Source organism: Sceloporus undulatus, chromosome 7, assembly GCF_019175285.1.
Source record: "Sceloporus undulatus isolate JIND9_A2432 ecotype Alabama chromosome 7, SceUnd_v1.1, whole genome shotgun sequence".
NCBI lineage: Eukaryota > Metazoa > Chordata > Lepidosauria > Squamata > Phrynosomatidae > Sceloporus > Sceloporus undulatus.
The window spans coordinates 9,229,534-9,256,332 of NC_056528.1; the positions used below are offsets into that span (position 1 = coordinate 9,229,534).

At 43.9% G+C, this 26,799-nt stretch overlaps 1 protein-coding gene across 6 annotated transcripts in view; it reads left to right on the forward strand.

Moving 5' to 3' along the window:
• VPS13D (vacuolar protein sorting 13 homolog D) overlaps positions 1-26,799 on the forward strand; it is a 107,449-nt gene that overhangs the window by 30,516 nt on the left and 50,134 nt on the right. For 5 of the 6 annotated variants that reach the window (XR_006104987.1, XM_042478869.1, XM_042478868.1 and 2 more), the window contains exons 30-51: positions 686-895; positions 2,329-2,594; positions 4,040-4,173; positions 4,986-5,141; positions 5,947-6,178; positions 6,625-6,699; positions 7,865-8,071; positions 8,464-8,553; positions 8,881-9,021; positions 9,961-10,083; positions 11,670-11,744; positions 12,022-12,127; positions 13,167-13,319; positions 13,651-13,786; positions 15,123-15,170; positions 16,129-16,279; positions 17,061-17,271; positions 18,926-19,173; positions 19,614-19,805; positions 21,439-21,565; positions 22,779-22,921; positions 25,680-25,810. Coding sequence is in view for 5 of the 6 variants with exons in the window: in XM_042478869.1 (XP_042334803.1) it covers positions 686-895; positions 2,329-2,594; positions 4,040-4,173; positions 4,986-5,141; positions 5,947-6,178; positions 6,625-6,699; positions 7,865-8,071; positions 8,464-8,553; positions 8,881-9,021; positions 9,961-10,083; positions 11,670-11,744; positions 12,022-12,127; positions 13,167-13,319; positions 13,651-13,786; positions 15,123-15,170; positions 16,129-16,279; positions 17,061-17,271; positions 18,926-19,173; positions 19,614-19,805; positions 21,439-21,565; positions 22,779-22,921; positions 25,680-25,810 (3,355 nt within the window). In the remaining variant the exon portion in view is untranslated. The remainder of the gene's footprint in view (positions 1-685; positions 896-2,328; positions 2,595-4,039; positions 4,174-4,985; positions 5,142-5,946; positions 6,179-6,624; positions 6,700-7,864; positions 8,072-8,463; positions 8,554-8,880; positions 9,022-9,960; positions 10,084-11,669; positions 11,745-12,021; positions 12,128-13,166; positions 13,320-13,650; positions 13,787-15,122; positions 15,171-16,128; positions 16,280-17,060; positions 17,272-18,925; positions 19,174-19,613; positions 19,806-21,438; positions 21,566-22,778; positions 22,922-25,679; positions 25,811-26,799) is intronic. The other variant, XM_042478871.1, reaches the window with a different exon arrangement.

Here is a 26,799-nt window from a genome sequence, read left to right on the forward strand (position 1 = left end):
CTGTCTCCTTTAGACTTTCTCTTTCTTTCCTGTCCTATGTTTCGGTTGTTCCTCCCAGCTGCTTTCTCAACTTTCTGTTTTGTCCGTACAAAAGATTAAGTTAGTTGAGAAGAGAAAGAAAAAGGCTGTAAATGGTTCTTGGCTCGAAACAAAGAGGACGAAGGAGGGAGTGGTAAATGTAACACTTTTGTGCACCGTGGCATCATTTCACTATCAGTTGTTCAACACAAATAGGCTCCTGTTCAGAACAACAGCAACAACAATAATAAAACCCAGCAGATACCAAGGGCCGGCTGTACATGCCAAAAGGATCTAGGGGTCTTAGTAGACCACAAGCTAAATAGGAGCTGGCAGTGTGATGCAGCGGACAAACCCCCCCAATCTGATTCTAGGCTGCGCCAACAGGATTGTAATGTCCAGATCCCGAGAAGTTTTAGTGCCATTCTATGGTGCTTGGGTCAGATCTCACCTGTGTTTAGTTCTGGGCATCACAGTCCAAGGAAGTTGTTGACGTTCTGGAAGGTGTGACCAAGTTGATCAAATGTCTGGATATCAAGCCAGAGATTGGATATGCGTCTCTCAGGAGTGCTTTAGTTGTGTATTCCTGCATCACAAGGACTTGCACCAGATGGTCCATGGTCTGCGACCTTTCATATATTTTCTTTCTTGCTTCAAATGTCTCTAGGTTTGACTTCAAGAAGTCCAAGCTGCTCTTTGAAAGTTTTTCAAATCAAACCAAGTCGATCAACTTGGTGTCCCATTCCATGATGGTGTTCGATACCCGCTATGCTGGGCAGAGAGCTACGTCTGGGATGCCCAATGTCTTCAATTGTATCTTCCAGCCATCGAAGAACAGCACCTCCCCAGGAGCAATACAAATTGAGCTGCATTACAGGTAGGAGAGCCTGCAAACCCCCCCCCCCCCAAGAATTACTGAGACCTGACTCTGAATGGATCGGGAAGCCAGTATTGGTTTGAATGCTCCCAGACCAGTCCTTGATGCACCTTCAGCATCTGGATTCCTTTTTCGAGAACGGCTTTCTTTTTGGAGGAGGGTGCATTCTGGAGATGGGCGGACCATTTAGAACAAGGAAAAATGCATGCAAAGGTTTTGAACCACCGAAAAATGATGTCACAGGGAAGGGATTGTGACTGTTGAATTCCCAGGCGGCCAGGTTTGGATTTCCAGGAAAGCCAATTTCCTCACTCCTGTTTTTATTTATGGCAGTGTTTTCCAACCTTTGGTCCTCTATTTGGTTTGGACTTCAGCTTCCAAAAGCCCCGGCCAACTTGGCCAACATTCAGGAATGATAGGGGTTGAAGTCCAAAGGAGGACCAAAGGCTGTGAACTAGGGCTGTAAGGAATACAGTACTTTTTCATCTGGTACATCGCTTGCACATTTATAATGTGCACATTTCATTCTGGATTCTAAGGATAGGGCTTTGATTTGTTGGGACAAATTGTGCCACTGAGGTCACTTTGGGACTGGTGCTAAAAACCTAAAAGCCATTAGCTAATGGCTATGGAGGGCTTGGAAAGTCTTTTTGCCAAGTCCATTTGGTCAGGCTGTTTGTGGGTGTAGTCACACTGCAGGTTTAAAACAGTTTGACACCATTTTAACAGATGTGACGTACTCTGCAGAATCCTGGGATTTGTAGTTTGGTTAGGCATCAGAGCTCTTTGACAGACCAGGCTGAATACCTCATCAATAAATAAATAAACAAACAAACTACAAATCCCAGGATTTTATAGGATGTCATGGCAGTTACAGCGGTGTCAAGCTGCTTTAATGCTGCAGTGTGGCTGCACCCTGTGGTTTCATACCTTGCCTCTGGATGCAAAAGGCTTACCAAATAGGTGCACACCTAGTACAGTGCGCCTATGTTATACGCAGATGCACTATACGTGGCTTTCAGCATATGCTGAAAGCTGCGAGGGAGCCACGCAGGAGTGCGTGGGGTGCATGTCCCATTTAGATGAATGGGGTGTGCATGCACTGCCGCCGCCGCATACACATACTTTCAGTGGGGCTCGAGCATACGTGTTTTTTTATACAGGGGGTCCGGAACGGATCCCCCGTGTAAAAAAGGGCGCACTGTATCTTACTACAAACCTGCTACAAGCAGATACTTCTGAAACAAAAAACACAGAGCATCAGTACCTTAGAGGAGTATGGATTAGGATTAGAAGTGAGTGTGCAATGATGATTAGATCCACTTCCATTCTCGCTTGTCTGGTGAAACCACCAAATCTCAAAGTAATTTCATAATGTTAGATCTTAGAACCAAGAAATCTGGTGTGATGAAATATGTTCTTCCCTCCACTAGATCCACCAAGGATTCCTCTTTCTTTACGGTGGTCCTGAACAACCTCCGGGTGTTTCTCATCTTCGACTGGCTGGTGCTTGTGCATGACTTTCTCCAGACGCCTAGTGACACCAAAAAGCAGCCCAACCTCACTCCTTCCCGGCAGCGCAGTTACAGCAGCGAGGCAGCCGTTGTCCCCAAGGCAGTTAAGTGCGGCATAGTTACCAAGCGCTCTTCCCTTCAGATCTCTGCCGAAAAGCAATTGGAAGTCAAGATAAATGTGACGGGTAAGTCTGGGTTTGTGCAGCAGATGCGGAGGGGGAGGTAGGTCAGCGTTTAAGGTTTTCCTTAGCAACACTACAGTCGGCCCTCCTTATCCACAGATCCAAGCATCCACGGCTTGAAAATATTCACAAAAAAGTATAAATTCCAAATAGCAAACCTTGATATGGCCATTTTATATAAGGGACACCATTTTGCTGTCCCGTTGTATTTAATGGGACTTCAGCATCCACAAATTTTGTTATCCACGGGGGGTCCTGGAACCAAACTCCAGTGGATAACAAGGGCCTGCTGTATTCACATTTATTGTGTTTCCATTGCTTTGGTTGCTTCACCTGCCCCTTTTCCTTGGAAGCCTAAACAATGGCTGCATCCGCCTTGGTCTGATGCAGTTTTTGAAATCGGCGATAATGAGAGAGAGAGCAGTGTGCACCCAAATGGTTCTGTCATAATGAACATAGAACACACTGCTAAGAGATCATGTAGTACCTTTGAGACTGAATGACATCAGTTTCGGCATATCCTGTCCTAATGTCTGATGTTTGTCCATTTATCCTGGAGCATAAAGAGTGGCCTGTTTGTCCAGTGTAGAGTGCTGAGGGGCATTGTTGATAAAACCTCGGACAAGCCATGCGCTATGCCACCAAACGAATGGATACAAATAGGATATTAAGAATGGGAATACGCAAAACCCAGTTGCAGAACGTTTTGGCCTTCTTGGACATTCCATCTTGAATCTCAGAACGGCGTTCCGTGGAACAACAACAAGAAAGATAAAATAGAAATAGCTGATTTATGATATATCTACAAACTTCAGTCCCTTGACAGCAGGTTGAACAGAGACAGTGGTTTCCTGGCATGCTACACATATTGTAACATGAGTTAAAATCCCACCCAGAAGTAGACAGCCGTGCCAAGTTTAGCATATCTCCTTTCTGGTACCAAGCTAGTACCATACAATATTCCAAAATCCTTCCACTCTTCATATGTTTATCTGCTCCTCTTGGCTTTAGGCACAATCTTTTCTTCGCCCTTGTCTCCGAACAACCCTTTACAAGCATTGTTAAAACAGAACTTGTCACCCCATGTCTCCACTATGTTCCTTTTTGGCTCCTGTCTCACTGCCTCATTGCAGACTTTGACGCTGTCAGTGGGATCAGTTCCTCTTGGAGACATGGGCTGCTAGGAAGGGAGTTTTGCAAACACTCCCTCTGTGCATTGTATTGGGAAGATAAAAGCCCATGATGGTTCAACTATCATCCCTTGATTCATGCTGAGAATTAACTACGTTTCTAACACTTACGTCAACATCATAATTGAAAAGTTATTTCTCTGCTACAAAACTGTTATGGTTAACCCTAGTCTGAATCTCTCATTTCTGTGCTAAGCTCTGAAGCAGTCATTGGTTTTTCCTGAAACCTGGTCAAAATTCTGTTTTGTGTTTCCTCAGATACTGAATTTGTGGTGGTTGAAGACATGTCCTGTATGGATACCAATGCCATTATTCTGAAGGGGACCACGGTTCTCACCTACAAACCCAAGTTGGTGGATCACCCTTTCTCAGGAAGCTTGTCTGGCATTGAGGTAAGAATGCACAGTTGCTTTACGTCTTTTCTTTGTACTTGTGCAAAAGCGCATCTGAGTGTTAGGCCAAATGTGGGAAGGAAGGGTCCTCTCCTGAAGCATGCAAATTTAAGCACTGAGCTTTAGCAGCATGGGGAATAGTTTTTGAGCTGGACACAAACCCTGAAGGACAACCATTTAGAATTCAGTGATATAGCCATGTTAGTCGGTAGAGGCAGTACATTCTGTAGCACCTTTTGAGACTCACTGAAAGAAAGTGGTCATCGTCACCGCCATCCTGATCCCATCTTTGTCCCAATAATGTGATTCACGGCAGCTAACAACATATTTTAAAACAACGCAGTTTAAAAACTATACAAAAGCATCAGTATAATTATACATGTGATTTAGAAACAGTTAAATAGTTTATAAGATTCAAGTGTTGGACGTTAAAAGCATTAAAATTCATTGCAATACTAATTGTTGTTGTGTGCCTTCAAGTTGTTTTCAACTTCTGGTGACGCTAAGACAAAACTGTTGTGGGATTTTTAATTTGTTGCCTCCTTTGTATTAATATGTTTTATTACTTTCTAGAATGTATGCCATAGGCAGATTTATTTTTATCTATTTTAATGATTGTATGTACAGTGCTGTGTAAATCTACAGCGCTATATAAGTAGTAGTAATAATAATGATGATGTTAATAATAATATTCTTGGCCAGAGAGTGTGGTTTACCCAAGATCCCTCAGTGGGTTTCCATGGCTGAGGAGGGATTTGAACCCTAACCTCCAAAAACCAAAGCTGTGCTTGGATTTTGTTCAAAAACCGCAGGTTTTTTCGTGCCGGTTGGGAAACGAACAGGAAACGGCGCTTTCCATCATCGATCCTGCGCTCATCCAAGTGGAGCTGGTGGGGAGTTCTTCCTATCCAAGTGGGTCGGGATTATTGGACGCCTTTAACAGTGAAGACTTCCCACCTATCCTAGAGGTAAGTGTTTCCAAATGTACCGCGTATACTTGACTATAAGTGTATGTATAAGTCGAGGGCAAGTTTTGGGGTCACAATTATTGATTTGGATATGACCCGTGGATAAATCGAGGGTAAAATCTAGGGGCATATAACCAAGGCTATAAAGGATGATGCAAAGGAAAACAATGCCAAAGCAGTTACAAACTTCTAGCAGGCTCAAAATAAAGGCTGGATGGATGAAAAAACAGGACCAGTGATTCCAGGACAGGTTAGGTTTTTGCCTTTCACCCTGTTTTAAAATAGGTGTTCAAGTGCAGTCCTTAGAGTACCGATACTGACCCTGGGATCAATATCGACTCAGATTTTTTTAGGTCAACTTTTTGGCTAAACTTTCTAGACTTATACATGAGTACAGTGCGCCCACGTTATATGTGGCTTTGAGCATGTGGGGCGCAAGGGGCGGCACGTCCCATTCGCATTAATGGGGTGCGCTCCTGTGGTGTGTGCCCCATGCGCCACCACTGCACCACCACGGGCACAAGCCCCATTCATTTTAATGGGGCTTGAGTATCCCCATTTTTTCTCTTATGCGGAACAGATCTCCCAGCGTAAGAGAAGGGAGGACTGTATATACAGTATGTTTGCATTAACTCTAGATAACAGATCCCTCAAGAGCTCTTAAATTGGAGGCGAGGAACTACTAAAGCATCCCAAGCGTATGACCATCCAGTACCTGTTCCCCAACCAAGTGGAGACCCCCATTTTCTGAGTTGTTAAAGCTATTTTTATTGAACACATTGTTTCCTCTTGTTTTCCTATTCAGATTCAGTTGCAAGCGCTGGATATCAGGCTGTCTTACAACGATGTCCAGCTGTTTCTGGCTATCGCCAAGTCCATTCCCGGCCAGACCAGCAGCGCCGGGCCTTGCTCTTCCGCCTCGGACACCGGGGCTTCGGCGTCTGCTTCTTCTTCTGGTTTATCTTGGGTAAATGAGATACCAGGACTGGCGCCAGAAACGACTGAAACCGCTAAACACACTTTGGATCCTGTCCTTGGTACGGATGTACTTTTTAAACTCTGCTTCTTTTCCAGGGGCCTTTCTGTTTGGCAGAAATAAGATTTCAACCAGTTTGTGTATATTGGTGGCTGCGTTAAATCTTTAAAATGGTGTTTCAATGATGTTAAATATGATGATGATGATGATGCATTGATTTCTCTGAAGATGCCAGCCACAGATGCTAACGAAACGTCAGGAATAAACTCTTCTAGAACATGGCCACATAGCCCAAAAAACCCACAAAAAGCTATGGGTGCCGGCCATAAAAGCCTTCGACTTCACAAATTCATTGATTTGTTTCTTATATCTCTTATACATACACATACATTGGTTTGTTTCTTATATATTGTAACATTAGAAGGCATTGCTTTAAAGCAATGCACAATCTGGACGAAACTGAATATAATTGACAACCTTTTAATACTGATACATATCTAATTTTAGAATTACAGCTTGCCCGGCTGCAGGATCTGGGGTTTAGCTTGGATGACTGCCGCAAAGCTCTTCTGGATTGCCAAGGTACAGTGCCCTTGTCATCATTATGAGTATGGTAAAATAGCCCTCCAAATAATTTGCAACAAACAGTGACCGATAATTTGTCTGCCAATAATACGTTTTGTCTGCACTTTTGTCCTGCTCTCGCTCCTCAAGTTCAAGATCATTTTGCCTTGTTTTACTCACACATAGGTCATAAGCAATTCTGCTTTTAAGATGCTTGTTGCCTGGAACAAAGACAATTCGGAGGCAGAGCTGGGACCTTGTACTTTGTTGCTCTCTGCATGGATCATGTTCCCAAAGGAGTGGGAAGTCTTATTCTCCCTGCTTCAAGCAGTTGCACAGGGAGGCATGAGCTCTCTCTCCTTAATGTAAAAATAATAATTAAAACATGCATAAGATAATAAAAGAGGAGATGGGGATGAGCGGCCAATGAAACAGCTGCTGTGCCTGGGATAGAGGCTTTTGAATGCCCTAAAAAGCATGCCCTCCTTTGCTTCCACTTGAGTGTATAAGATGAAGGCTCTCAGTACACTTTCCTAGATACTTTCCCACCATCCATCCATCCATCCATCCATCCATCCATCCATCCCTATCTATCTATCTATCTATCTATCTAGCTAGCTAGCTAGCTAGCTAGCTTTTCACCTAGGCAGGGAATGCATCTATGCCACAGAAATATTGCACCACTAACTGTTGTAGCTCCATCCTATGGACATTCTGGGATTTGTAGTTCTTCATGGTCCCTGCAAATCACACAAATGGGTTATATCTGCATAGGTTTTTTTTTTGTGGGGTTTTGGGGCTATGTGGCCATGTCCTAGAAGAGTGGATTCCTGACGTTTCGTGTGTCTGTGCAGCTATAACCCATTTGTGTGTGTTCGCAGATGACCGCTCGAAGAAATACAGTTACAGGTAGGCGACCTGTCCCTTTGTGAGATAGTTCACCTTTTCCGTCCGACACAACAAACAACAAATTCCAGGATTCCACAGCACTGACCCTTGATAGTCAAAGTGGTACCGAACTGCGTTATTTCTGCAGTGCAGATGAGACCTTAGGCTTGGAGCGTCTCTGTTTTTGCCCCCAGCGGGTTTGAAAGGACCAGAAATGACGTCGCTGATCAGAAGCCACAGAAACCCAAACAAACACGTTGTGTTTCTTTCTAATCTGTTGTTTTTGTATGCTTAGGTCAGCTGAAGAAAGCGGCGAGTTGGCTGTTCAAGAACGCCGAACCTTTGAAACGCTTACCGTCTGACTCTAATAACCGAGAGAGCCAAAACTCCTTGGCTCTGCACTGGATCTCTGGAGTAGACATTAAAGCGGAAAGCATCTGCATTTGCTTTATTGATGACTGCATGGACTGCGATGTTCCTTTGGCCGAGTTAACATTTTCGCGTAAGTCTCCCGATGGCTTAGTTGCCTTTCGTCCCATGCATTATAGAGCTTTTGGACATCACTTGGTACAATATTTTCAGCTTACGTTTCAATCTGTTGGAGCCAGGGGAACTGTCAAATGGAGTGAAGGTCTTAAATTATTCTGAGTTCAATAATCTGTTAATTTTTTGGCATTACATCTTTACTTTTGACCACTTCGGATGCACCGGGGAAACTTTGGAAGAGCAGTTAATTCTGGCATTTCAAAATGCATACTTTGACAGAAGCTGTTTGAACATCGTTTCTGAAAGCACTTACTTGTTTGGATGTGTTCTCGTACCTTGTCGTCCTTAAAGGGAACAGGCTGGCTATCCATTTTTATAACCTTTTGGTTGTGTTGACTTTAATTCCAGGTTTAAATTTCCTCCAGCATCTGAGAACAAGTCCAGAAGGCTATGCCCATTTTACACTCTCCGGGGATTATTATAACCGTGAGCTTTCAGGTAAGGATTTGCATGTTCCCATAGCCTAGTACTTAGAGAGAGAGGTTTTACATCTGAACATGAAGGTGCCATTTAATGGCATTGTTTGAAAATGGTGAGCCATTTGTATATTTGAGAAATTTTAATTTTTTAAAATCTGAAGACTAATGTTTGCATCTGTTTGATTTGGCCGCTTGCAGACTTTGGATTTGAAGCTCAAGTTATTAAAATCGGTCATCTGAGCAGAGCATATGAGAGACAAAACATAGGGGACTATCACGCAGTATCCATATTTTAACTTGAGCTCATAATTGTGTCCTTTTTCTCTTTCCTCCTCCTTTCTCTCAGGTTGGGAGCCATTTATTGAGCCTTGGCCGTGTTCTGTGTCTTGGCAGCAGCAACCTGCCAGCCGCCTCCATCCTTCGCGGTTGAAGCTAGAAGTGAAAGCAAAGCATCGGCTGGATATCAACATAACGTCTGTGTTGATCGGTGGGTCAGATGTAAAGTTCTCTTACATAGGCCTGTTACAGACTGCCAAAATAAAGCTGCTTCGGGTCTCTTTGGTGGTATGCTGTTTAAATGATGCATGGGTCCTAAGAGTCTGGAGGTTGCTCCAAAGCCCCACTCCATTCCTAAGCACTGGAGTGCAGCTTTGGTGCAGCTTCTGGATTCTTTGGATGCATGCATTATTTAAACAGCATACCTCTAAAGAGACCCGAAGCAGCTTTATTTTGGCAGTCTGTAACAGGCCATAGTCTGCTTTTCTGTCCTGGCTTGGGAAGTGATGCAGGATCTGCTATAGATATCTGATAAAGTTTTAAATTGAAGATATCTTCTGGTTTACCAAGGGGCTTGCTGGAAAACCTTGATGGCTATGACCCAAGGGATGTGCTTTCTGTTCTTCTCAGAGAAAGCAGAAAAATATAAATGATGCAGAGTACAGTGGACCCTTAGTATGGTTTCAGGCCTCCCTGTGGATACCAAAATCTGTAGATGTTCAAGTCCCATTAAACGCAATGAATCGTAAAAAGCCAGTCCGTCAGGGCAGATGGTTCCTCTAGAGCAGTGGTTCCCAACCTCTGGTCCTCCAGATGTTTTGGACTTCATCCCCCAGATTCCCTCCTCATTGGCCATGCTGGCAAAGGCTTCAGGGTGCTGAAGTCCAAAATGGCTGGAGGACCAAAGGTTGGGAAGCTCTGCTCTAGAGGCACAGCATAGCATCAGTTTGCTGAAGCTCTGTCACTCAGAAGAGCTGGTGCCATCATTGCAGACTAGAGTTACTGAGCTAGTGCTCTGACTTGGGGTAAGGCAGGTTCTACCCTTTCTAAAAATATATGGAGGGTGGCCATTCAGCTTCCTTATGCAGTCCAGTTCTGGGCTGCAGGCCTGTGCTATATTTCTGGGTCCCTTTGTGTTTGCTTCCTCTAGAGCAGTACACTCGTACGAAGCAGTCATGGATGGCAGATTATTGCAAGCAGGAGAACGAAGTGGAGGAAGTCGAATCCGAGGAATGGATGGGCTCTTCCGTCGATCCTCCATCCTTTGGACAAGGTGGGGATTTTGTCTGCAACATGCATTCTTCCTTTTCAGAGCCATTGCCATGCTAGTCTGAAAGATCAATATGGAAAGGGATGTGGTGGCACCTTTGAGATTAAGGCCTTGTTGAGACCATCCATTAAGGAGTCGGAGTCGGGGGCATTGCAACCACATGACGCATGCCCCAACTCCTCCCCCCCCCACTACTCTGGCACTGCATCCATATGACGCAGCACCACATAGTTGCAACAACGCGGCTCCTTTTTGTGCCCTGGAAAGGCTGGATCGGGGCCGTGGCGTGAGATTGTCACAGCCCCAATCGACTAGGAAAGGGGTAGCATGGGGCTGTATGTACAGCCCCTAACTGAGCGACAGAAGTTGTATCATTAGTATTCATAGACTCGGTTACTTCCTCAGATGCATGGTGTGAAATTTGCCCAGGAAGGGCCTTTATAATGAGACTCTATGAATAGCTGTAGAAATGTCTGATTATAAAGTTCCTTCACAGGCAATGGTTCACTCCCTGCACCTGAGGAAATAGACCAAATCTACCAAAGATTTTGCTACAGCTTCTTTTGCTCCCTTACTCTCAAAGGTGCTGCAAGAACCATTTGCATGCATTTTTACTTTTGTCCGTTGGGATTGCATGTACCCCACTGTAGCCTTACTCAGACTTTGTAAAGTTGAATGTTTAGGGTACCACAGCTAGTGATGTTCCTCCCATGCTTAATACCTCTCTGATTATCTGCTCTTGGCCAGTTTGGCATTAAACTGAAAGTGCTTGCTGCTTTCTGTCTGCAGCTTCTGCATACATGAAACAGTCATTTACTTGCAGGATAGTTTGGTTCCCCACTTGGCCATGAAACCTCACATGATCTGAACCTCAGGGGAAGGGAATGGCAAACCTCTGAACAAATCTTGCCAGGAAAAACCCATGATAGGTTTGCCTTAGGGTCTCTGTAAGTTGGAAACGACATGAAAGCATGCGCCAACATTAGACCACAGAGTCCTTTTTGGGTCACTTACTTTGGTCTCACAGTGAACATAAACACTGGTGTCCATTCACACTCCTGCATGCCCTCAACTCCCGTTTACCAATGTTATTCCCACATGCTCCAAATGCTTCCCTCTCCATATCAAACCCCAGTCCCCCATTTTCCTTGCTGCTGAGCCCGAGTGTCTCTTAGGCCTGCTCAGCTTTGAAAGGCGGCAAGTGGGTGCTAAAGCCACCATCTTCGAAGCACTTGCTCCTTCCTCCTTTACTCTTCTCCTTTCGGACTTCTTCCTAGTAAGAACACTTTGGGTCTTGCATCTGCTCTGGTGTCATTTTCTCCGAGGTAAGGGCTCCGAAGCAAAGCCTCGTCCGCTGCCATGAAGTCGTTTTTGTACTTTGCCCTTCTACCTGCTTCTCACCAATATCACTATATTTTTGTTGAGAAGAAAAGCACTCTGCTGCAACAACAGAGACTCTTTTGGTGACGGTGTGGTGCCCTCTATGCTTGCAATTTCCCTTCTTTTTTGTGTGTGTACAGCAATCTCACCTGTATATCTGCCTCTCCCTCCCTCCCTTCCTTGCTAATGTTGTCTTTCCTGTCTGCCAGGCCTTCCTCTTGTCTACCTTAGAACTAGGAGTACAGCCAGTCTGACTAACCTAGAGCACCAGATGTATGCTAGAGGTACTGTATTGCAGAGCTGAGATACTTTACTCTTTCCCAGAAACATCTTGTACAGCAAATGTGTTTTGATGCTAATAAAAGGGTCTTGAGATTCCTCGCATGAGGACTCTTCAGACAGTTGGGGTGGGGAAACTGTTGCATGCCATCGGCTTCCAAAGGTCCTCATGGTAAGCCAAGACATAAAGCCAAGCACAAGTATGGATGGCCCTTGGTTTGATCTGAATGCAGCAACCTCCAAGTCCATCAGTTTCTGATTCCTTCTGTCATTCCTTTGCAGCTGAAATGAAGACCCCCAAACGCAGGCAGCCCTTTGTGCCATTCGCGCTGCGGAATCACACAGGTTGCACCTTGTGGTTTGCCACCTTAACAACAACCCCAACCCGGTAAGGAATTTTGTGGCAGGAGAGGGGGGGAAGTCCTCTGAGAATCCTAGGTCTTTTCTTGGGCTGGTTTAAAAATCAATGCACAGGAAGTTATGTTTATCGGTTGGGAAAAATGCCTTTTCTTGAAAAGAAGTGGCCGACTGGTTTCAGTTTGTGTCTCTTTCCCTTTTTGCTCCTGGCCCAATGCCTGTTGCGTGCTACAGACCAAGCTGTGATCTTGGCATTAATAGCAGCCCAGAGCACAAGAATGACTTCATTTTAAGTTCAACAGTGTGCAAAAATATGGCATAATATGGACATATTTGGGTAGCCTATTCCATGCATTGGTGTCCTTTTATGACCTGGAATCTTTCAACCAAGAAAATATTTGATCCAGCAAAATCATTAGACATTCCTCCTCCTTTTGGCAGTTAATGCTGCCCAGAGAGAGGGTTTGGGAGTGGGGCCAACTGATGTTCCTTCTACACATGGGCGCACAGTCAGCAGTGACATCAGATGATCGCATAGGTAGATTCAGATCTAGCGGTGACTTTTCCAGATAAACGCTGGTAACAATCTATTCCTGTACCCCTTGGTTTCATCCACAATACCCTATTAGAACAACATGCCCCATAAAGATGTAAGGTGATGTTGGTACATAAACTGGTTGGCTGGGACATGCATTACTACTTGGCTGGCATACAAGAGCCATTGGGAAAATGCCTTTACTCTCGGCCGTTTTTCTTCATCAAGGGCCACATCTCTAAATGGATTTCCCCCCCCCTGAGGATGCATTTGTTCTTTTTGTTACATCTTATCTGAGTGTGTATATGCATCCCAGTGCACGATTGGGGGAGAAACGTGTTTGTGTGCATATAGGATGAGATACCAAAAGAAGGTTCATGCAAAACATGAACATGCATCTGAGGAAGTAGACTCAAGCTTACAAAAGTTCATGCTACCGACTTCTTTCAGTCTCAAAGGTCCTCTGCATATTGATTTTCCAGACTAACACGGCATTGTCTTTGAACTGACCATCTGATATGATTCTTACTTTCAGTGCTGCACTCTCTCATAGTGGAAGCCCTGGCGTTCTCCCAGAGGAAAATGGGACCTGCCTGGAAGGCATGCACAACGTCAGCGAGTGGCGTGAAGTTCTCACTGGTGAAGAAGTCCCTTTTGCGTTTGAAGCCAAGGGGAAACTGAGGCACAGGTGAAGTGTGTTTGGATCCAGTTGTGGCTGTCGTTGTTACCTTGCCCTGTTAACACGGGATCTGAGATACAGCATTTCATCCTAATAAGACATTACATATGGCTTTACTTAAGCACTGCAGCTCCATGTAGGTTTGCAAGGGCTTTCGCCTTCTCTGCCAAGGCATGTGGGTGCCTCTTAAAACTACAGATCCCAGAATTCTGTAGGATGGAGCCATGGCAGTTCAAATGATGTCAAACTACATTATTTCTATAGCGTAGATCCACCCCCCCTCTGTTCCAAGGTTTGCTGCTGGCCTTAATGTCAATTCACCTTCTTTTAAAATGGACAGGCACACGCATGATCTAAGGATTCACCAGCTGCAAGTCAGAGTAAATGGCTGGGAGCCGGTCAGCCCCGTGTCAGTGGACAAAGTTGGGATATTCTTCCGGTACGCAGCCCCTGACAAGAGCACCTCTTCCAATACTGTAAGTGTCCATTTTTAGTATCTTTTACAGGCATCGCTAATGGCGGCAGTTTAAATCTCTTCCAAGGCAAACTGTTTTGGCTACATGTTGCTTATTTTAGGTCATTGGTCCTCAACTTTCCGAATGCTGTAACCCTTTAATACAGTTCCTCATGTTGTGGTGACCCCAAACAATAAAATTGTGGTGTCTCAGTTCCTAAGACCATTGGAAATAGGTGTTTTCCGATGGTCTTAGGTGACCCCTGTGAAAGGGTTGTTCGACCCCCAAAGGGGTCGCGACCCACAAGTTGGGAACCACTGTTTGGGGTATTTTTAATGCGATTTGCAATGTGATCCAGGTTTTTAGCTCTGCTGGACTGAGCACACAGGGCTTCAGTCTGCTCCAACAATCTTGACTTCAATCTCCCTGAACTTTGTGCCTTTTATTTTGTCTTGGAGGAGAGACTGGCAGTTTAATCTTTCTGCTTCCCAGAAATACATTTTTGTGCAAAAGAGCCCACCATATTTTGAGTGAATCAGGTTTACACACACACACACACACACAGGTGCTTTGTGCATAATGACAAAAACATGAGGTGGAAAAATTACTAATCATTGCACACTCACACAAATGAAGAAGTGTTATGAGAGTTGCCTTTTCTTTTATGGTAAGGTGTCTCAAACTGTTAAGTCATTTTTCCCCATTGAAGAGTGGGAAAATTTGCTAGTACACTTGTCCCTCCATATTCGCTAGGATTAGGGGCACAAGACCCCCGTGAATATGGAAAAATAACAAAACACCATGTTTTTACCTGAGAGAACACCTCTCTAGGAATCTCTAGGTCTTCCAGTGCAACTCTGTGGCCAATGTCTGACAGACACTGACCACAGAGTTACGCTAGAGGAGCTACAAAGGCCTAGTAGAGTATTCTCCCTAGGAATCTCTAGGTCTTCCAGTGCAACTTTTAGTTAAAGTTGACCATAGAGTTGCCCTGGAGGACCTAGAGATTCTTAGAGAGAAAATATTAATCAAATCTGTGAATAATCAAATCTGCAAATATCAAAGCCGCAAATACGGAGGGATGAGTGTACTCTTTACATAGAGTACTCTATGGGGTTTCATGCCTAAAAACAGGCGACTGCAGGTTTCCAGTTACTCATTTTCTGAAACGCCCGATGGGATCCTCCGTTTTAGTAATAGCAATAGCAAACACATTTCTATACCGCTTACAGATGTGCTGAGCAGTTTGCAAAGTGTGTGCTAATTTTCATTTCTGTTTGCTATTTTGCACAGACGTATCATGCAATAGGAACATGCTAATGATCTTTTAACCAACTCTTTTCTGTTTCTTTCCTAGATTGGCAGCCCAGTTAGCAGAACAAACATCATACATCCACATGTTTATGTGAGTATCGGTTCTCCTTCCTGTCTCTCATTTTTATGTCCAGTATGGTCTGAGAAATTATTCGATGGAGCAAGGCAAAATCTGCAAATATTGGATTAGATGCATCGCTACCCGGACAAAGCTAGAGAATTGCAGGAACTAAACCCTGTCTTACTCTTATTTAAAAAAAGAGTTTGTAAAAAGGAATTTCTGCACTGTTATATATAGATTTTAATCTATTACTTAGTACAAACTGTCTTCCAGCTAAGGGCAAGGCATTCAAAAATATCAAAATTACAATTTGCTAACCAATTTTATCTCAGTGACTTATGGTCAGAGGTTTACTACTAACTAGTTTTGGAAGGCCAGGATGGACTAGTGATGGTTAATTTCTTTTAAAGAATAGGTTTATGAGGCCTTCAGTCAGAAGCAAGAATAAGGTGAGCTGGCATACATTATACTGACAGAAGATATCTGTGAAGTTGAAGGCTTTCATGGCCGGAATCCATAGTTTTTTGTGGTTTTTTCGGTTTGTGTGGTCATATTCTAGAAGAGTTCGTGCAACATGGCCACATAACCCGAAACACCCACAAAAAACTATAGTCTGCCCTTGACTTACGTGGGGGATCCATTCTGGATGCCCCTGCGCAAGCCAAAAAATGTGTATGCTCACGCCCCATTCACTTGAATGGGGCTCATGCACGCGGTGGCGGCAGTGCAGCGGTGTGCGTGCACATGCCATGGACCCGTGCCCCATTCATTTGAATGGGATGCGCCGCCCCTTGCGTCCTGCACGCTCCCACGCGGCTCTCCGCAGGTTTGAGCATATGCTCAAACTCGCGTATAGCGCACCCGCGTATGACGCAGACGCACTATATACAAAAGATTTCTGTATCTTGTGGGGTTCTAACTGATGTGTTGCAGAACTTGGGCACACTGTCTGATAATTTTGTCTATTTAATATATATATTTTTTACAGTTTTCTTCACTGCCTCCGGTCCGAGTGGTGTTTGCGGTTACCATGGAAGGCAGTGCGCAGAAGGTGATAACAGTGCGTTCGGCCTTGATTGTGAAAAATAAACTGGATATCCCAATGGAACTCAGGCTAGACAGCCCTTCGGCTCCTGACAGTAAGGGTCTTTCACTCTTACAGACTTGGATAAATAGTTGTGTCTCTAGCAGGACGGTATTCTTTTGGATGCACCATTCAAAGTCATGCGTTTCATTCTACCAAAAGGTAGTTGTGAGGTTTATCTTCACAACTGAAAAGGGGGGTCACTTCAAGAAGGAGTCCTCCCCAAGAAGAATGGCTTGCATAAACCTGTTTTCAGGGGAAGCCATCAAACCAGGCTTTTTTCTCATTCTGTTGGCATTTTTAGTACATACAAGATGCTTTGGAGAAATGTTTCCAACAACCACTCTTTAGAACGGAAAAGATTTAGGTTGCATTCCTTTTGGATGGAGGATCTGTGATATACCACATATATATATAAGTCGACCTCATCGAGGGCAGTTTTTGGGACCAAAATTATGGATTTTGACATGGCCCACGGATAAGTTGAGGGTAAAACTTATGAAGGATGTAAAGGACAAAGCAAAGGAAAACAATGCCAGACATTACAATATTCCAGAAGTCATATCTGTTGTGCCCTCACTAAAGGCTGGATGAATGAGAGAATAGAGGAGGTCAGTGTTTCCAGTACAGATTATATTCTTACTTTTCACCAGGGGATGTTTTGTTAAAATAAGAGTTAAAGTACAGTACTCCCATTGACCCATGGATAAGTCGACTCGTGTTTTTTGGCATCAATTTTTTGATCTGAATTTTTAGGGTATTTACTCATGTATATATACTCATGATTTATTTATAGCAGTGTTCGTCTCATGCAGTGTTTGTCTCTTGGGTTACAGAGCCTGTGGTGCTCCCTTCGGTGATGCCGGGCGATTCCTTTGCTATTCCTCTCCATCTCACATCTTGGCGGCTGCAGGCCAGACCGAAAGGGATGGGAGTCTTTTTCTGCAAGTCTCCGATCCACTGGACAAACGTTCAGAAGACCTCGGAGGTCAGCAGCAGCAAGCGGGAGTGCCACGCGATGGAGTCTGAAAACAGCCGGTTCTTCAGGTGACTGAGCCTTGGGAAGGCTGTCCTTCTCCTTTTTGTTTCCTGGTACATAGGTAGGACAAGGTGCTGACATAGAGGGACAGAGCCACGTGCTCGATCAGTCACGTTCTTGAGACCTTCAGATGTGTCGCTGTGGCTTCTGAGCACAAGAGAATGAAAGTAGCGCATGGGGTGGGGTCATCATCACAAAGAGGTTTATCACACTAGTGAGATCCCGCGGGGAAATGGGATTTAAATGAATCATAGAATCATAGAGTTGGAAGAGACCGCCAGGGCCAGCCAGTCCAACCCCATTCTGCCATGCAGGAACTCTCCATCAAAGCATCCCCATTGACAGATGGCCATCCAGCCTCTGTTTAAAGGCCTCCAAGGAAGGAGACTCCACCACAATCTCCAAGGAAGGAGTGTGTTCCACCGTTGAACAGCCCTTACTCTCAGGAAGTTCCTCCTAATTTTGAGCTGGAATCTCTTTTCCTGGAGCTTGCATCCATTGCTCCATTGTGTCCTGTTCTCTGGAGCAGCAGAAAACAATCTTGCTCCCTCCTCAACATGACATCCCTTCAAGTATTGAAACAGGGCTTTCATTTAACCTTCTCTTCTCCAGGCTAAACATCCCCAGCACCCTGAGTCCTTCGTCATAGGGCTTCATGGTTTCCAGACCCTTCACCATTTTGTCGCCTTCCTTTGGAAACCTGGCTCCAGTTTCTCAACATCCTTTTTAAATTGTGGTGCCATTAAGTTAATAATAAATGCATAAATAAATATTGTTATCCAGCTTTTCTGTGACGAGAAATTGAATTTGAATTTAAACAGAACCTGCAAATCCGGGAAGTTTATCACACCGAATTGCTGGTAAAGTGAAATGACGCGAAGTTAAACCGAAATTAAAGTGTAGAACAGTGCCGCCTTTTTACTTTCAGAACAGTGCCGCTTTTCTTTGGTGTAACTTTGCGTTATTTCACGTTAACACCGACGTCGTTTCTGGGTTTTCTCTAATTTAACACTCGTTTAAATACCGTTAAATACCCGTGGGATCTGTCTAGCGTGATAAACTCTTTATCCTGACTAGGCACTGCTATAATTTTGGTAGGAAACATTGCCAATTTGATTTGAACAACAGCATGGGTGAGGTGAGAAGAAAAGTGAATGGTTCTCTCGTGTAGTCGCCTTCTGGCTAGCGCATAAAGTTTAGCTTTGTGCTTTGGCGAAATAATCTGATAGCAGACAGAATGTGGAGCAAGCTTTTTTTCTGCTGCTCCAGAGACTAGAACACAAACTAGTGGATTCAAATGGCAAGAAAAGAGATTCTATGTTAACGTTAGGAAGAACTTTTTTACTGCATGAATTCTTCAGCAGTGGAAAAGACTGCCTTGAACGGTGGTGTTCTTCTCCATCTTTGGAAGTCTTTAAATGGAGGTTGGATGGGCATCTTTTGGGAATGCTGCAGTTGTGTTTTCCTCCATGTTAGAGAGTTGGACAGAACGGACCTGGCAATCCTTTCCAACTCTCAACGCTCTCTCGCTTTAGTTCTGTGAGTTCATGCCTTCTGTGATGTGCCTTTCCCTGGGATGATCGCATTGCTCCAAAAGGCAATGTTCAGCCATTCAGTTGGGTTCCCTGGCATTTATTTATGTGCCTCTGTCTTTCTCTGTAGGTTTTGTGTCGCTATAAAGAAAGAGAATTATCCCGATTACATGCCTTCCAGCATATTTTCTGACAGTGCTAAGCAGATTTTCAGACAGCCGGGGCACACCATTTATCTCTTGCCCACGGTGGTACTCTGTAACTTGCTGCCTTGTGAACTTGAGTTTTATGTTAAAGGGATGCCAATTAATGGGACCTTAAAACCTGGCAAAGAGGCAGTGCTGCACACAGCGGACACTTCGCAGAACATTGAGCTCGGTAAGGCTAAACTGCACCCTGGGACTGTTCGGGGTTTTACAAGGCATGGAGAGTTTGGGTCACAGTGCATTGTGGTTCCTTGGAGCTCTTTCTCAAACACCACAGAGGATCAGTTATTTTAGATACAAACTCAGGTGATGTCTGCAGACAGCATTTGTAGCCAAAATAGGCCACTAGCAAAGAATGATTGTTGATTCCTCCTTGTGAGGAATGCATGGATATAAGTGAAGAGCCCCACAGTTACATTCATATTGAGAAGGCATTTGATGATTAACATTGAGCAAAGGCTTGACATTAATTGTTTGGAACAGGGAAGAGTGAGTGGATTGTGTGCCCTGGGGTTCTCCCAATACTCAAAGAAATCTCCCACACTTTGGGGAAGGGTGCCTTCCGAAAACAGTCATGAAAAGAACAAACGTTTTGCCGTTCCTCACTTTTAGGAGTCTCTCTCGAAAACTTCTCACGCTGCAAGGAACTTTTGATACCTCCCGGCACCCAAAACTATATAGTGCGGATGCGGCTGTATGATGTTAACAAGCGGCTGTTGAATCTTACCATAAGGATTGTGTGTCGAGCTGAAGGCTCCCTGAAGATATTTATTTCAGCGCCATATTGGCTCATCAACAAAACAGGTAAGTATACTCAAACTTTCCACAAAAGGTTTTGGAAGATGTGTGATTTCACTGAAATATCTATTCTATCTAGCGATGCAGATCTCATTTGTTCCATGTATGGTTGCTATGGTCAGTTCTCCTTCTGGTGACAAGCTTCTGTGTACTTAGCAAAGTCAGGTCAATGGTCAAAAGACACTTGACCAGCCTGGTAGAACCTTACAGAGCTCATGCTTTGCAGATATAGCAAATGATGGATTGGTTGGGACCAGAAGCAGATTACAACATTTTAAAATTGAAGACCGCTTAAACAACTTGTAGTATAAAAGTTAAAAGCAGCCAGCTAACTGCTGAAGGTTTATCTTAATAAAAAAGCTTTGCCTGCTGGTGGAAATAGAAGAGAGAAAAGCCAAAGTAATTTCCCATGGGACAGAATCATGTAGCTTGGGAGCAACCACCAAGAAGACCTTCTCAGGTGCCCTCTCCAAATGTGGCGATGGAGGGACTGGGAGAAAGCCTTCCTCCCAGGGATCTTTACACTCAACCTGGTTCGTATACAGGTCTTTCAGATAGTCTGGACCCAAACTGTGTGGGGCTTTGCCTAGAATAAGCAACGCTTTGAATCGAGCCTGAGAAAAGCCTGGTAGCTGGTGAAGCTTTTGTCTTTCCCCGTCGGCATCATTTTGAGTTTGCTGCTGAAATTTCCAAACTGTTTTGAAAGGCAGTTTTGCATTATAGTAAGCAAGTCATATGTCGCCACAGCCAAATCTGATATCTCCAGGAATGGGCGCAACCAGCGCATTTGCTTTAACTGTACAAATGTAATGTAAATTAGTTTGCTGCATTGCACCCTGTTCTCTTTATGCCAAGGTAGCCCAAGTGTTGTCCTGTGCAAGGTATACAGAAGAGCTTTCTTTTGTTCTGCACTGCTCCCCATACTTAAAACGTTTGCAGATTAATTATACCTTGACTAAGTTGGTTCAAAACCATATCCACCTACAGCGGAAGTTGGAAAAGCTTGAGAAGGTTGCACAAAGGGATCACCTGTGTTCACACCCAATTTTGGTACATTGCCAAAGACGAGATTGTGCAGTCTTCCTTTTGAGAATGGCAGTTTTCAGCTTAGTAGCACTGATGCATGCCATTTTTGTTGTGAAATCCATGCCACCTCCTTTGTAGGTCAAATCTGTTTGGGTTTTTTCTTGGCCGAGACAAATCAATTCGGGTATAATCTACATATTTGTTAATGCATTTTACAAGACAATCCAGTTTTGGAAGATGTGATCTTTCTTCGAGCTTTGCACATCTTGTAGTAAATTGATTTGCAGTCGTACATTTTTGCCGTGATGTTAAGACCCAGTTGTTTCTGTGAGCCTTACTTCTAGGTAAGGATGGGTAACATGGCACCTGACGTCAAGGTAAGGATGTGTAATAGGATTATGACCTTAAATCCTTACTTAATGGATTAATGGATACAAGATCTGGCAGCAGCTATCCTCTCATCTTTCAAGTATCAGAAATCCATAATGAATTTGGAAGCTGTAGGCTTCAGTGGATGTGAAAGTTACTTTGAATCAGGGTTAATAAATGGTTTTCTCTACTTCTGTGATTTCAAAGGGACTTGAAAGCTAAGTTTATCTCATTACTTTTAAAGGACTGCCACTGATCTTCAGGCAAGATAATGCCAAGATCGATGCGGCTGGTCAGTTCGAAGAGCATGAACTTGCCAGGAGCCTGAGTCCTCTTCTCTTCTGTTACGCTGACAAGGAACAGCCAAACCTGTAAGATTCGGGGGTGGGGTTGTATTTATTCAGGGTTAACTGGTGTGGCAGAACCGAGGGGTTTCTTTGGTTTGGTTCTAAGGCCTGTTACAGACAGGCCAAAATAAAGCTGCTTTGAGTCACTTTGGAGGTATGGTATTTCAATGATGCATGCGTCCTAAGAGTCCAAAAGCCACACCAAAGCCATGCTCCAGTCCTAAGGACTGGAGTGCAGCTTTGGTGTGGCTTTTGGACTCTTAGGACTCATGCATCATTGAAATACCATACCTCCGAAGTGACTCGAAGTAGCTTTATTTTGGCCTGTCTGTAACAGGCCTAAGTATGCATTAGGGCTTAGCTGCCCTTTGCAAAAGTGCTGATACCTTTTTACAATGAGTTGTGTCCAGGATCTGTCATCTATTTTTGTGTAAGGATTAAGACCGGTGTGAAGCGACCTAATCAAAACATAATTAATATTTTAACATTTTATTGTTTAATTCTGTTTTAGGGGAGGGAGAGAAGGGGACATTGGCACTTTGCATGGTGTTTTAATACGTAAGCTGCCTTGATGATCTTTGATAGAGAGGCAGAATACAAATAAAACATATTATTGATTATTAAAACAAAGCCTAAAAATATGGAAGCTTCTGAAAGACTTTCCTGAACGTCCGGGAGAGCGGTTGATTATTCATTTCTCTTTGCAATTTAAATTCCTACCTGGGAGACAGGATTTTGTCCTACACAATGAAGTACAGTGCGCCTGCATCATACGCAGGAGCGCTATACGCGGCTTTCAGCATATGCTGAAAGTCGCATGGGGTACGCAGGGCAGCGCATCCCATTCAGATGAATGGGGCATGCGCCTGTGGCATGTGTGCGCTGCCGTGCCACCATGCCACCGCATGCACGAGCCACATTCACTTGAATGGGGCTTGAGCATGCGCGGTATTTGGCTTATGCAGGGAGGTCCAGAACGGATCCCCCACGTAAACCAAGGGCGCACTGTAATGTGAAACTGACTAGACTAGGGTTTTTTTTTTGCTTTGCTTTTAACTTTTAATACATTATGTGTTATTTTGCTCCTTGCCCTGCCATCTCGTAGCGTCATCTTTTGCAAAAATCTCAACAGTATATCTCTGCGTATTTTTTTACCGGTTTGTACTGATTCTGTCAGGGTTTATCTAAAAGGGGTAGCATGGGTTGCTAAATGGCTGTGTTGTGCTCTTTGCGGCAGTTGCACAATGAGAGTCGGGAGAGGGATCCACCCGGACGCTATGCCTGGCTGGTGCCAAGGTTTCTCATTGGATGGCGGAAGCGGAGTCCGAGCCCTGAAAGTGATCCAGCAGGGAAACCGACCAGGCCTGATTTACAACATTGGTACGTACTAATACAGTGCACCCATGTCATACGCAGGCGCATTATACGCAGCTTTCAGCTTATGTTGAAGCTGCACTGCAATGCAATGAATATATATTGCATGCGTGCTGCCGCGCCCGAGCCCCATTATATTCAATGGGGCTCAAGCATACGTGTTATTCACCTTACTTGGGGTGTGTGTCCCCGGAACGGATCCCCTGCATTAGGCAAGGGTCCATCATATAGTTAATAACTGAAGTCATAATGATGCAGAAATAAATGGTTAAGACAAGCCTCTAAATGATCTTAAAACAGTTTTAAATGTCAGTTATGAAATCTTGAGAAAATGGCCTCGTTTGAATGGGATGCGAATGGTGGTTTAGGGTCACGTTTTGGGCTTGCGCACTCTGCAGTCCCCCTCTTCCAACACAGCCATAAAAAGATTTCATTTCCATTCCAGTAGTTTGTTATTAGGTCGAACCTGAAACCATGGCTTGGGTGAACAAGCTAGGATTGTAAACCATGGTTTGAAGGTGGTTTGTTTGTTTCCTCAAAGTGGAGTTACGGCTTGTGGGGTTTTTTGCCTATGTAGCCATGTTCTAGAAGAGTTTGGCCGCACAGCCTGAAAAACCCACAAAAAACTATGGATACCGGCCATAAAAACCTTCGACTTGAGAGTTATGGCTAATTGTAGTTCCCCTGCAAAGAGATCTTGGGACTCACTGAAAGAAAGGTGCTAGATCCCTTTGCATACTGATTTTCCAGACTAACATGGCTATGTCTTAGAATCCGACGACATAGTTTCCCTGTCTTTGGACATAATGAGTAACTGTGGTTAGCTAAAAATGGATGCGAAAGCGAACACTCCGCATCGAACGCTCATCCATAGTAAGGTTCAAGCAAGGCTGCTATCTAATGGCATAGCTATTTAAATTCAGAGCCATAAACCAGTACCCAACAAGAAAGTCAGAAGAATTAAGAGAGCAGCCTCAATCCTCAAAAAGGGAGATGCAGGACACAAATATATATATATATTTATTATCATTATTACTAGGTAAGCCAAGGGTAGATCAGGTCTGGGAGTGAATCTGTTCCTGTTGGAGCGCAATATCGGTATGCGCATGATGACCCAATGGCCACTTCTCTTTCTCATAATGTCACCTTTGGGCGTTTTCTCAGGCTTTTTATGAGGTTTTCACCGATTCTGGAGATCCCAGTGCCTCTCCGAAGGCTTAGTGACCAGATATGAGAGCTTAAGCGAAAATATGGGCTGATGTTTTTCATCCCAGCCTTTTCGCTTTGGTCCCAACCATCACTGGAATGTGCCTCCATATCAACTTCTTGTAAACTGACTCCAGCCCACAGACTGGGTTTCCTTCCACTTGCCCCAGTCTCTTATGCTTTTTTATTCAGCACCGATCCCTTGGCTAACAGCGAATTCAAATGCTGATCCAAAGATTGTTTGAACGTAAGCGGGCACACCATCCATGTAGCTTTATATGTGCATTTAAAAAAAAAACCTGTGAGATATTGATCACACAAATATCATGTCTATGAATGCCATGCTCTTTCTCTTATACTAGGACTTTAGCAGTCTACCAGTTCTCTTTCTTACTAAAATTGATATCTTAAGAATAGGGTTTGGGACATAAAAGAAACGCTGTTATAGATTATTGAAAAATGAATGAAATATGATAATCATATCAAAGTGGAATAATCATAAGTGAAGGGTGAAAGGAAAAGGATAAGGAAAGACTATCATATGAGAACAAAAGTATATATAGGTATATGGAAGTATATGTGTGTGTGTATGGATATATATGTTTTATTATATATATATATACACACACACACACACACACACACATATATATGAAAACAGTGTTAGACAGATATGAGGAAACAATGGCAAATAAGTACGATAGGGGTATTTAAGGATTAAGAAAACGTTAGTTTTATACTTTGCTTGGAAATTTGATTTATTTGATGTAAATAAGGAATATTACGAAATAAACAGATTATGAAAGTATTATTTTTGTTTTAATAAATTAATAAAGAGTATATTTTTTAAAAAACTGATTTCTTAGATTGTCCTTTGCTTCTCCTTGCAAAGTTTAATGGCCCTGGGTTTGGTACTATCAGAACTAAATAGCAAAGTCAATGTGGATGGTCATTTCTCTCTTTCGTCCACTTAAAGCTACAAAGATAATTTGGCTTTCATCAAATTATCCCAGATGGCATTGTTTAATCTTGATTGTTAATCGTGGTTTAATATCGGAGTACAACCTGGAATCTGGATCGAGTTTGATAATCCTGGTTTGTAGTCTCAGATTCTAAGCACCTTTGCTTAGACCTAGTGTTAAAATGAGGAAGATGCCAATGGGGGAGTACAGACCACCGCGAAACGACGGTCTGCATTCGCCTGTTTTTACTCCAGAGAGACGGCACAGCCCACAAACCACACGCCGGAGTAAAAAGAATCCAGGTTCTTTTTGCGGCACCGGAGTGACATCACGAGTGCGCCACTGATGCACTCACGATGAAAGCAGCACGCGGCGATGTGCGGATGCTGCGCGTCACTTACCTCCAAATAGCAGCGCCTGTATGGACGGGACACTGCCATTATTCCGCTGCCGCACTAGGGTTAGGGATGGTGCAGTTGGTGCGCAGTCCCTAACCCTAGAATCGGCGCCAGCATGGCACACTTGGCCCATCTATTCCGGGCCTAAGTTTTGAGAATCTCTGATGTCTCTGTTCTAACTGGTTTGATTCATTTCAGGGATTGATGTCAAGAAAGGCCGAGGGCGCTACATTGACACTTGTATGGTAACGTTTGCACCTCGCTACCTCTTAGATAATAAATCCAAGCACAAGTTGGCCTTTGCTCAGCGGGCGTTTGCCAGGGGACAGGTAAGAAGAGGTCTCTTCTTTCTGACCTGGCTTTTATTGTTGCATCCTAAGAACCTTGTGCCATCTTACCTGACTTACGAAGTTACTGTGGCATAATGCTTTTGTAGACTAAAGCCCTAAAGACTCTTACATGCCATATTCCCCAGCGGACTACAGTGCACCTGCGTTATACTGTACGCAGTTTTGAGCTTATGTGCAAAGCCGTGTGGGAGTGCGCGGGGCACGAGGCGGCGCGTCCCATTCGCATGAATGGGGTATGCACCCGTGGCACGTGTGCTGCCGCGCCGCCACAGGCACGAGCCCCATTCATGTGAATGGGGCTTGAGCATGCGCAGAATTTGGCTTATGCGGTGGGGGGTCCAGAAAGGATCCCCCGCGTAAGCCAAGGGAAACATGGGGGAATAGTTCCCCATGGGGGGGGAACACTGGGGAATACTTGTCTTAAGACATTACTTATAATGTTTTAAATTAAAGGTATTTATTGTTCTTCTACCCACCAGGATGCTGGGTTGAAAAACAACAGGACTATCTCAGTTCATCCCTCTGTCTGCATTGATCTGAGTAGATTTACATGGGATTATCATTGTGATTTCATTATTTTTAAAATAGGACATTGATAAAGTAGAACAGCACTCTCCATCTGCCTATGAAAAGCCTCTGTCTCAGCTGTTTGAGAGAACCTACCTTGTAGTAAAAATGGCTATCATTTCACAATTAGTGCAGAGATGCCGCTTTTCTTTTCTGCTGCTCATTTCCAAAAATATTTGGTACCACTTAGGAATGGGTTCTTTTGTTGTTGTCATGGTCTTAAATGATAATTCACCCCGTATAAATTTATGGGATTAGAATAGTGGTTTTCCTATGGACAAGTATTCCCCCATGTTTCCCTATGGGCAAGTATTCCCCAGTGTTTCTCTATGGGGAACCATTCCCCATGTTTCCCTATGGGCAAGTATTCCCCAGTGTTTCTCTATGGGGAACCATTCCCC